A 12,595-nucleotide genomic window follows, 5' to 3' on the forward strand; every position below is an offset into this window, starting at 1 on the left:
AAAACCAAAAACAATAACAACTCTTTTTTCAGAGATATATAATTGAACATAATCTCTAAAAAATACATAGTTAAGTTAAATATGGAAAGTCTAAAGCTACCTGTTCCCAATTATTTAAAATATAGAAAAATACATCAAGACACACACAAAGTCCTGGAAGAATAGAACAGAAGTTGGGGTATTATGAAAGAAAATGGCGCAAACTCTAGGATGGGAAGAATCAACTCTAGTATTGTCCCCACTTTCTCAACAGCTGCTTTTATTTTTTAAATATGAGTTGTTTTTTTTTTTTTTTTTAAAAAGTACTAAATACTTACTTGCAATTTTGGATTTTACTTCTGAAAACCTGAAAAACAGAAAGTCAAGGATGAGGTTGTGACAAAGATAACATAATGTAAGACAACACAAAGCGGGAGAGACTGGGGCCAGTGACGTATGGGGACTCTGTGTTATCTTTCTAACTTTTCTTAAATATAAAATATCATTAAAGTAAAATGTCATTATAAAAGAAAAGATAAATGGAAGAGAATACTGAAAGGAAACATCCTAGGTACTGAAATTAGGCAGTTCAAATGATATTGCTAGTTCTCATTTAGGGAATTTATGTGAATAACCAGTTCCTTTATGAAGAAAGATTTCCACTGGAGGCACTAACAACCCAGCCAATCTCAATGCTCGATTTTGTCCTTACTTGTTTTAAATTCACTTGGCTATTGTGAAAAATAATCACAACATAAAGTTTTAAGTCATTTTAAGAAATGATCATATATGATAATTCAGTAATCACAAATGATAAAAACCAGAAACAAATTATTCCAAAACTAGGAAAATGAAAGAGACCATAAAAGAATTCAGTGATGAGCCTATGAGAATAACTATCAATTTTTACAAACTGAAAACCAAAATATATACTAAGACATTTCTAATATTAAGCATCTAAAGAAAGTGATTTTGAAAGATCTTATATAATTCATCATTTGAGGACAGGAGATGCTAAAAGCAGGTAACAAAAAATACACTTTTATAATGCTATACAAAAATGTTGTAAGAATCAAGATAGACAACAGAAGGACTACATTGATCTATGTGAATACATTAGATCTGATTAAGATACATATATACACAAGAATATACACACAAACACACACACTTAACTCTAAGGCTTGGCAGAGAGGCATGCCTAACATGTGTGATCGAGCATACACCAGCATTCAGAACCTTGTTGACCACTCCAGGACACACTCTCACTCTCTCTCTCTTTTTTTCTCTCTCCCTCCCTCCCCCTTCTTCTCCCTCTCTCTGTCTCTCTGTCTCTGTCTCTCTCTCTCTCTCTCTTACACACACACAAACATATACACACACACACACACACACTAAAGAAGATAAACAGATAAACACAAGCACAAATGGTAACAATCTAGTGGGGAAAACCAGAATGTAAGGCAGGATAGAGAATACAGCCAATTATTAACATTCACCAAATCTTGACCTAGACACTTTATCTATTTAAGTAATAGTCTAACTCTTGGGTGATTAAAAAACTATTACTGCTCATCTGTTATGGTATAGGGTTTAGAGTAAAATACACATATAGGAGATAATTAACTGTATGCTAGGAAAATATGGTCAAGCTTTAAGTATAACAACATATATTCACACTGTAGCTTTATCTGAAGACCTTTAAGTATCAACAGAAAATCATGCTCTGTTATGCAGAAAGTTGTATTTCTTTCAGACTATCACCTGAAGGAACTGCTTCTTTTAAGATTTCATTAAAGGAGTTCAGCATTCCATAACTAGGTGAGATCATGAAGAACATTTCTTTCTCAGTGGACCGTTTATTTTAGGGTAAAATCAAGTCAGTCCATAGCCCCAGGACCTTGCATTTCAAAGGGTGTTGTTAAATTAGGATAGGTTCTATGAGTAGTCTAAAACTCCATACAATTATATACAACAATCTGTATACATCTTAATTTTTTGACAAAACTATATAGCTTTCACAAGCTTTTCAAAGATGATCAGAACCCCTTCATTTAGCTCTGGTCTAGTAACAGGAAAACATAAACAGAGTTGGATAGCCAAGTAGAGTCAGGTTCTTTAAGTTCCAAGCAAGAAAATCAGTATCTCACTTTGTCAATTTAAAAGATCTCCTTCATCAATTTTGTTTTTCAAAAACCAAAGAAATGTATTTGTTTCAATCCTTATCATCACATTACATTATATCTTGTACAAATGAGGTGCTCAATAAATTCTTGTTGCTTCAATGAGCAGGAAAAATACAATTTTATTCCATAAATGTACAAGGAAGCTCTTGAGAGAGAAACTTGCCTATCGAAAGGTAACTCCTGGGCAATCAGATGCAGTTTTTGAATGACGTCTGCTGCTTCCTTTATCTATTAAAAATAAGTAAAAGGAACAATAAAAAATCTCTTACATTTCAAAATTTAAGAGTATAAATGAAAAGATTAATACCTCCCTAGATACAGTCATAACACTGGGCCCAACACTTTTCCTTAAAAATATGTGGGTAATACCATAACAACTTAAAACCTAAGCACGTATCCTTTTGGTACTTAAAATATTGTGATTTTTTTTTTAAATTTGATATCATAATTCTTCCCAACAAAATCTACAATTTTTTACTTATTTATCAAAAGCAAAGTATGAATGTCTACTAAGTTTATGAAGTCAAACAGAATAGAAAAACTTTAGATTTAGACTATGCTGCTGCATATATTAAGCTGAATGAATAAAATAACAAAATGGTTACTACCATATAAACTTATAACACATGCACAAAAAAAAAGCGAAGACAGCAGTTTAATATGGTGTCTTAAGTGAAATATAGTACAGAAATGTGTATATGCTTTCAAGTTGAACAAAGGAACTTAGGCAAGGTTTCTAAAGTTCTCTAAGTACAGACATTTATGCTTACGAAACAGTACAGGAAATCATACAGGGGCTACTGCTTCCTTTAAATTGCAATTTAGTACTTTATTTTGGTATAATTTAATAACTCTTTGTGATGAATCATACTCTTATACATGAAAAGAAGAGTCACATAATCGTGAATGAAGGACTAAGAACCATGAAAGGACTAAGAACAGTATAGCCTTCTCTATGTGCTTATGTTAACGCTGGCAAGGGATAGTGGCAGGGCTTGTTCTTGATTATTCCACGTGACAGTGCACAGTGGTATTCCTGCTTCAGACCTCTCCCTGTCTGACTCAGCAGGTCACTCAATGTCACCAAGTGAGTACAGGTATCCTCCAGACTCACTATCCTCCATGCCATGTAGTCAGATGCACATCATTTTTCCTCACCAGCATCCTCTTCAGAACACAGCTAATATCTAACTCTGCTTTCATCAGTGTTCTGCTTGCTCTTACTCCTTTCAGGAAATGTGCCTGATATAGTAGTAGAAGGACTACACTTCTGTTTTTTAAAAGGTGTTTTTTATTGAATCCTCAGTGCTAACTGTCTGGTAAGCATTGTTTAAAGTACATATAGCCCTCTACATATAGCCCTCTAGATTACAATATCACTTAAAATATGCATCAATAAATACAAAAAGGTGCCAAAATAATACCTCATAAACAGTTTGCATTTGAGCAGTTTAAGACAGTTTACAGTATTTATCAGGTCTTATACACAAAAAGCACTAAGATACTATTTAAGAATAAGATGTGGCTCAGTCTATAGAGTGCCTGGCATGCAAAAGCCCTGAGTTCTACCCCCAACATCCTATAAAAAATCAGTGTGGTGATGCACACCTGTACCTAACACCTAAGAGATGATGGAAAATCAGAAATTCAGTCATGTAGTATAGACAGCATGTACTACAGGAAGGAAAAGAAGGAAACATACATACATACCATACATACACACACACACATATACATACATGTAAAGAAAGAAACAAACATAAAACAGATTTTTTTAAAGCAAAAATGGTAATATCCATACAAGACTGCAAACTTTGTTTAATGCAGTAAGAATAAGGGAGGGACATGGACACACACACACACACACACACACACACACACACACACACACGGAGACAAGCAGAAAAAAGTAATATGATGTGTTTGGCATTTTATCTACTTCTAATTTCTCCTACAGTCAAATCTCCCTAGAGTTATGGGGGTGATTTTCCTTTTCTTTCCATTGGGAAAGTGGCTGACAAAATCCTGAAACTGAGTAGCCAGAAATTTACTTGATAATTTTCAATCTAAGATTACATATGAATTAAAATTTTATTTATTTACTTAATTTTATGTGTATGACCTTTGCCTGCATGTATATACATACATGTATATACTACATGTATACTTGGTGCCCACAGAGGTCAGAAAAGGGTGTTGCACTCCTTGGGACTGAAAATATAAATAGTTGTCAGCCATCCATGTGGATACTGGGAACAGAATTTTTGTCTTCTGTAAGACAAACTATTGTGCTCTCTTACTCACTAAGGCAACTCTCACAACCCTACATATGCATTCTAACATATGGCTAGCTATTACAATTCCAAGTCAAAAAATGATGACTCTTCATTATTATACAGTAACCAAGAGACAAAACAAATCAAGGCAAGTGGGAAAAACATAATAAAATATAGATTACCCTAGATAAAAACACCAACAGAAACCAGGATACGAATGAGAATGAAGCAATGGAGAGAAACTAACTTAAATACCCTGAGTCTCCAATTACAGACCACTTAGTAACCAAGAAAAATATTAATAGCACTTGGAAGGCAGAGGCAGGCGGACTTCTGAGTTCGAGGCCAGCCTGGTCTACAGAGTGAGTTCCAGGACAGCCAGGGCTATACAGAGAAATCCTGTCTCGAAAAAAACAAAACAAAACAAAAAAAACCAAAAAAAAAAAAGGAAAGATATTAACAATGTAAAGGCTATTTTCTTTCAACTAAAACCTAAAGAAATTAACAGACAATAGTAACATCAAAAGCTATGTGATTAGTTCCGGGTAATTTAAAATTTTTAAAGTTTAAAGAGTAAACACTCAAGTAAGTATAAATCTAGTTTTTAAAAATCAGTCAATCTAAATATAGATACTTCTAAGATTCTACATTACCATCTTAAGCTTCAAAAGGAACACAGCAATGAAATGGTGCCTAATGATGTTCTGCTAAATCCATAGATCAGCATCTCACACAGCCATCATGCACGTATGTTTCCCTTACACTAGATGACAACTAATACCCACAACTGGACACTGAGGAGAGTGAAAGACCTTGGAGAACTGTCCTAAATGGATGTCTCCATCATTTTTCTCCCCTTAAGGCTAAGGGAACTGCAGGAGAGGTAGAAAGATCATAGGAGCCAGAGGGGATGGAAGACATCAAGGAAACATGGCCTTTTAAACGTAGCAGGACTGATCCACATGTGAACTCACAGAAACTATGATAGCACATACAAGGCCTATACAGGTCTGGGGCTGATGGGATCCCTGTGTTAAGAGGGGAGAGAACACAGGGCCACATCCTAACCTAGGAGCTATCCCCAATTGATAATTGCTTGTAAATGAAAAATTACTTTTCTCTAATGGAGTCTCACTGGGTATACACACCATTCTTAAGGCCAGTCCCCATGTTCAGCAGTAATGGCCAACACAAAATGAACTCAATAGCATTTTAAGGTTCTTTGTCTCATAATGCTTTGTAAAGGCCTTTTGTTTTTTAATCTTATAGGTCCTTTGTGTATATATTATGGTTTCACTTTTCTATTTTTATGAGATTTGTATATGTGCGAATGTGTGTTTTCTAAATCTGTATGTTTCTTCAGCTTTTTCTTTGGCTCATTTCCCTGTTTATTTTATCTTATTGTGGCTTGCTTGTTTTTATTTTATATAATAATAGCCATTACTATTAGATAAAATAAAAATAATTATTAAATTAGTAAATAAGATAAAATAAAAACTATAGTAAAATAACAACTATTGTTATTTTATTATAATTATTTTAGATGGTTGCTTATATCATAATGAGTGAGAAAGAAAAGGACTAGACATGGGGAATGGGGAGGATCTGGAAGGAGTTGGAGGAAGAAAAACTGTAATCAGAATACACTGTATTAAAACAATATTTTCAAAACAAAACAACAGGCTAGCATATTGGTTAAGATACTTGCATTTTTCTTATAGCACACGACTCAACAGGCATAATCAGAAGTAATATAGTGAAGAATTGGCCTTACTATAGCCAACAGTTTCTATATAAAACATAATTATTTTTTAAATAGGTACTTTTATGCTATACTTATCAATAGGAAAAAAGCTTTAAAATTTCAGACCTACCCTGACATACAATTTACTGTTCAAGTCCAATATATACCCTTGAATAAATATAAAACAATACTACCAGTATTTAACAAATCCTTAAGTATCACACTTTTGTTGATATTATCAGGACTATTCTATAATTCTTGAAATCCAATCTTTTAAATGTTGTCTTTTCTTTAGAGGGATTATCTACAGACATGTAACCATTTTTTTTATATCTAAAAATTATAAATCCTTTGGCTTTATAGAGTCCTACTCATAAAAATACATTGGTTAATTCAAAGCAAAGGGCCCTAATATTTAGTTTTTAAAATCTTATAATCTAATGTTCTATGCAGTAAATTTGAAATAAATCTGTAAGACTGTATTCAATATATGAATGGGTAATAGTACAAGAAGGATACATGATTCATGAGGATATCTTTTTTTCTCACACATTTTGATTTTTTTCCCCTAAAGGGAGGAAAGCAAGCCAAGTTGCCTTCTCTCAAGACTGTAGAACAACCAACACCACATACCTTTATATGATGACTAGGTGACTAGTTATGGCAAGAATAACATAACCAACTCAGTTTTCAATGACCATGATCTAAGCTGCTTTAATTCTTTATAAAGGATCTTTATTCAAGTAAATAAAAACTAGGACTTGTGAATTCCTTACAACTCATTACCACTTTAGGTCAGATCTATCACCTAATAATATATAACTATTAAAGACTATATACATTTCATTAATAGTTAAAGGATAAAGAAATACTTAAAATTACAATTACCTCAGCATTTATAAACTAATTGTAACTTCATAAAAATGCAAGGCAACTGTGCAGATATGTGTGCATCCCCCACATATAAATCATTTTAAAATACAAGGCAAACCAATTAAAATTTGATTATTTCTTTTGGCAATGCTTACCTTTTCAGAATTTGTAAAAACATCAGATTTCAGTTCTCCATCTAGAAACTCATTAAAGTATTTCATCAATTTCTGCGCCTCCACTGCACGTTGCCTAGGTGTGTTCACCCCTTCCAACTGGTCTCCAAGGTGACACACTTTGGTAGCTACATAGCTAATGTGCTCATCTAGTTCTTGGAAATGTTGGAAAGCAACCTAGGAATTTGTGCAGAGAAAATACAATCAGAGAATTAAGTTTGTAATATAGTACCTATTAAAAGTAAACTACCAGCTCAAGGCATTAATAGTAGACCACATACCAACATCACCACGACTAACAAGAACAAAACTTATTGAGAGAACCACAAACAATTCACACTCACTAGCACGACACAATCTAAAAACTCTTAACCAAGTTTCTGACTTTTATACTACAGGCACCCAAAATCCCTAAATGGCTGTGAAAACAATTAAGTATCAAAGGACTAGTTTTGGAGGAGGGTATATATGCACGTAGGGAGGTACATGTGCCTATGCAATGCAGTGTAGAGGTCAGAGGTCAACATCAGGAGCCTTCCTCTACTGCACTCCACCTTACACTCCACATTACACTGTGAGACAGGGACTCTCTGAACTTGGAGAGCTTGCTGCCGTTTCAACACGCAGGCTCAAAGGGATCCTGTCTGTTCTCCACCTCTTCACTTCACCCCCGTTGCTGGGGTTACAGATGCTTGCAGACACTGAAGCCAGCTTTTTAGGAACTCAGGTTCTCATGCTTGCATAGCAAGCACTTTATGTAGAGCCACCTCCCCAGCTCATAGAATTATACTTTTAAAGAACACTCTTGCTACCAAACTGGAAAGATTTTTAAAAAATGTTAACAGAAGCTTAAAGGGTATTGATTAAAAATATTAACATTAAAAATATTTAAAAAGCAATACTAAGCTGGGTGCGTTGGTACATGCTAATTTCAGAATGTAGGACACTGAGATAGGGAAACAATGCAAGGGAGTGGCCATTGTGAGCTAAATAGCAAAGACTTTTAATACTTCCTTCCGAATACCAGTGACACTAATAGTTTTGATAAAATTGTTCTTTCCAAGTTTTGAAAACAGGATAGACTATAGCAATTATTTTACTAAAGCAAAATTATATTACTTTCAACATTTTCTTTCCTTTGTCCTACAACACGTTAAAAACAATGCAATGAATTCCTTAGATTTGCCAATAGCAGGACAAATGATAACTGATGATAATTCAATAGGATTCTTTTGTTCTACTCTTAAAGGGGGAAAAGTTGAAACATCGAGGACTTGCTTTGCATCAGATACTATTCTAAATATATCACCATGTAGGTGATATATATGTGTGCATATATATATATATATATATATTATTAATATATTTACTTAATTATCACAACCCATTTTATACACAAAACCACAAATTGCTTGAAATTATACAATTAGCTTAGTGGTCAGGTTACAATTCAAACTCATGAAGACTGGCTCCATTTTGTTACCTCAAGTATTAATGTAATTTTTTATTACTAAAAGCAAAGCTTTATTAGAAGTATATGGAAACTGTCACCATGGTTATTCAAAAACACACTTATCATACATAAATTGACTTCTTTAACCAAATACATAAAATGACGCTTTAGCAGAAACAAGCTTACCAATTCCAAAAAATCTGAAGAACAGTGCCTGAGAGTAAGCAGATATTCAGGTGAATTTCAGGACCTAAGAGGAGCTAAGACGTCTGTCAGGCATAGACCTGGGGGCAGACTACTGGTTTGGTGTTACTGGAAAGTGGACTGAGAAGAGCTGTACACCTGTTTTTCTCACAGAGTAGAACCCTCACTGAGGCATATCCTAATGACTTTTGTGAAACTACTCAAATCCAATTTCTTGAGGGCAGTGGTTTTCAACTGGCTGTTCACAACCCCTTTGGGGATCATGTATCAGATATCCTACATGTCGAATATTTACATTATGATTCTTAACAATAGCAACATTACAGCTATAAAGTAGCAACAAAATAATTTTATGGTTGGAGGTCAGCATACTGTGAGAAGCAGTATTAAAGGGTCACAGCATTAGGAAGGTTAAAAACTACTACTCTAGGAAATAACTTGATCTAGGTCTAGTCTTATTCATGATTAAATAGAATTAAAATGACTACTTAAATATCAATACTAATAAGGTGCTTCTCAAAATGCAAGGCTATGGACTAGTCAGTCTAGTGAAAGCTTATTCAAATAAGAAGTGAAGCAAGGGTCACTCTCAAGCATCTACCACCTTAACCTGAAAAGGGTAGTGCTGGGATTCTGAGCCCATCTAGTAGCATGCTGATGCAACGCCAATACCAATGGCAGGCAGTAACAATACATTAATATTTTTTTCCACAGGACCAGAGAGTTTTAGCTGTTAATATAGTTTGACTTGACTCCTGAAAGGCTAAAAAAGGAATGAAGGTACTATTCTCTAAGGAAAATGAAATTGCTATAGTCTATAAAAGTACTCATTTCTTAGCCAAATGTATACCTGGTTGCTTTTCTGGAGCTCTTGTACCTTCTTAGCAAACTCCTTAGCTTCCTTCTGACACTGCTGTTCTAATTTCTCCACTTTCCTTTGAATCCTTTCATCCATTATCTGTAGTTCTTGAATATGATTCACAAACTCTTCTAATAACCTAGTAGAGGAAAGTAATAGTACAATCAAATTGCCTGCCTTTAACCATAAGGAATAGACCAGTGTTATGAAGGTTTTCATAAGGGTCCTTTGAGTTAGGGACATGCATATTCAGTTTCTTTACAGCATCTTGTTACAATTTCCTTAATGTCACAACTTTCTTTTCACTTTCAACAGGTCACATGACTTCAACAATACATAGCATTTGGAAATACAGCCAGTTGTTATTGACTTTGCAATAGATTATCTCTAAGGTAAATAAAAACCTCAACAATTCCCATTAAATATCCAAACAAGCTCTACTTTATTTAAAATTCAAGAAGACAAATGTACAACAAAAACTGTATACATTGTAGATTTTAGTGACTCTGTTTCCCTGATTCACAGCTATTACATTTAAAAGAACATAGTTAGCTTTTTATTATTATTAATTTGCTTATTCAGAGTCAGGATTTTGCTATATATTTTAGGCTAAACTCCAACTCAGAACCCTGCCTCAGACTCTAGAGTACTGGGCTTACATGTATATACTACCATACCCAGCCATGTTGTAATTCCAGAAGTATAACCAGCCTTTTCTATTTAATGCTAAGTGGAAAAATCAAATTCTTAATAAAGGATAAAAATCTTTTATCCAATTGTTAAAATGCTTACAGAAAAACACAATTTCAGATTTCTAATGCTGTTAAGAATTTGTTTTGAGGTGGGAACAGTTAATTAAAATCATTTTATATGAATACTCAAAGGAATTCCAATTCAGTCGTCTCTATTCTAAACACAATTTGTAGTACTATATTGGAACTACGGATTTTTTTTTTTTTAAGTTTACCTTTTAGGATCAAAAGCTTCAGGTCCACCCCTAGAACCACCTCCCGGGGTTCTCCACACGAGACGTTCAATGTATTCATCAGCCACAAAAGGCTCCTGGTTCACAGAATAAACATATTTTTAAAAGGGTTTTGTTGTTGTTGTTTTAAAATCTTCAATAAATAAAGTCAATTGTTCAAAGAAAGTAGGATGCTAAAATACCAGAACAGCATTACTGACTAGCTGGAGGAACCAAATAGAAAATGACAAAAGGACATAGAAGATGATTTATTAAAAAAACCAACTAACAACCCAAACCAAAATCAAAGCACGTGTACAGCTTTATTAACAAACAAAGTCAAGTAATGCTTCTTTGGCAGGGGATGCGGGTGGGAGGAAGTGAAAAGAAGGGGTGGGGATGAAGGGAAATAGCATATCACTATGTAGCCTTGGCTGGTCTGTAACTTGTTATGATGACCAGGTTGGCTTTAAACTCACAGAGATCCTCCTGTCTTTGCCTTGCCAGTGCTGGTGGGATTAAAGACCCATGCCATATGACATCCAGCAAGTTATTATTATTTTTTAACCTAAGAAGCAGGAAATATATTTTAATTACAGAGCTCAATGTGGCCAAAAGAAAGTAAACTGAAATTTGCACTTTCATTACTGTCAAAAATGTTAACAGATATAGCCTTTTAAGAAGACAGCTGCCAGCTCTTTTGGTAAAATCAACAGTGTTACAAACACTCAGAGCATTAACCCCATAATTTTATTCTCTGCCCATTTGGAGAGCAAGGCAGCATGATAACAAATTCAAGGCCAGTCTTGGTTGCATAGCAATCCCTGTCTCAAAATTTTAAACAGAAATTAAAAATAAAATAAAATTGAAAGGAAATGCATATATAAGCAAAAGATTCTGGAGTAACTATGCATTGTGTAATACTGAAAATGACTTATATAAATATTTAATGAAACTGCACTTAACAAAGTAGGTAAACTTAGATGAGAAGCTATGTTTTATTTTAAAAAAATCACATAAAGCAACATTCAATGAAATGAAAAAACATGTATACAATGATAACAAGCATATTAAATTTTCTCAGCAAAAGCATTATTATATTACAACTGTTTAAGTTACTGAAATAGAAGGTCTAGGCAATGATGCATGCCTGCGACCCCAGCACTTTCAAACTTCTGAAGGTAGGGCAAAGACTTGTGAAGGCAGCATGACAGAATGAGGCCACAGGGTCCCCTAAGATGACTAGCAGGGTTTGATATCACACTGGAAGCTGGTGCTTATCAGTTCAAAGTGCTAAACAAAAAATTGTCAAAGAATCCTATAACCAGCAACATCAGTACTCAAAAACAAGGGAGAAATTAAAATGTTTCTAGATTTAAGGGCTGGAGAGATGGCTCAGCAGTTAAGAGCACTGACTGCTCTTCCAGAGGTCCAGAGTTCAATTCCCAGCAACCACATGGTGGCTCACAACCATATGTAATGGGGTCTGGTGCCCTCTTCTGGAGTGTCTGAAGACAGCTACAGTGTATTCATATACATAAATAAATCTTTTTAAAAAAGTTTCTAGATTTAAAACATAGATAGATAGATAGATAGATAGATAGATAGATAGATAGATAGATAGATAGAGTATTACCACTAGACCTGCCCAGAATATAAGGTGAAATAAATGGGCACTAATAACCGAAAAACACATGAAATAAAAGTTCTAATAAAGTTAAATTAACAGGTAGGTAGTCTAAGCAATAATAATCCTGGGTACAACTTGATATTTTATTTTGTACAAAATTTAAGAGATTAATATATTTCAAAAGTTATAAGCTTACGTTTGGGGCATACAATGTGTAACTGTAATTTTGTGATATCAACAATAAATGAGATGAA

The 12,595-nt window shown here is 34.1% G+C and overlaps 1 protein-coding gene across 1 annotated transcript in view; it reads right to left on the bottom strand.

Moving 5' to 3' along the window:
• Nucleotides 1-12,595, bottom strand: part of Exoc5 (exocyst complex component 5) — a 51,883-nt gene that overhangs the window by 29,041 nt on the left and 10,247 nt on the right. Inside the window, exons 2-6 of the mRNA XM_031362825.1 lie at nucleotides 10,715-10,809; nucleotides 9,739-9,886; nucleotides 7,214-7,408; nucleotides 2,329-2,393; nucleotides 318-346 (exon numbers count right to left, since the gene is read on the bottom strand). Coding sequence (XP_031218685.1) covers nucleotides 318-346; nucleotides 2,329-2,393; nucleotides 7,214-7,408; nucleotides 9,739-9,886; nucleotides 10,715-10,809 — 532 coding nt within the window. The remainder of the gene's footprint in view (nucleotides 1-317; nucleotides 347-2,328; nucleotides 2,394-7,213; nucleotides 7,409-9,738; nucleotides 9,887-10,714; nucleotides 10,810-12,595) is intronic.

The sequence above is a fragment of the Mastomys coucha genome, unplaced genomic scaffold (genome assembly GCF_008632895.1).
Source record: "Mastomys coucha isolate ucsf_1 unplaced genomic scaffold, UCSF_Mcou_1 pScaffold9, whole genome shotgun sequence".
NCBI classification, from domain to species: domain Eukaryota; kingdom Metazoa; phylum Chordata; class Mammalia; order Rodentia; family Muridae; genus Mastomys; species Mastomys coucha.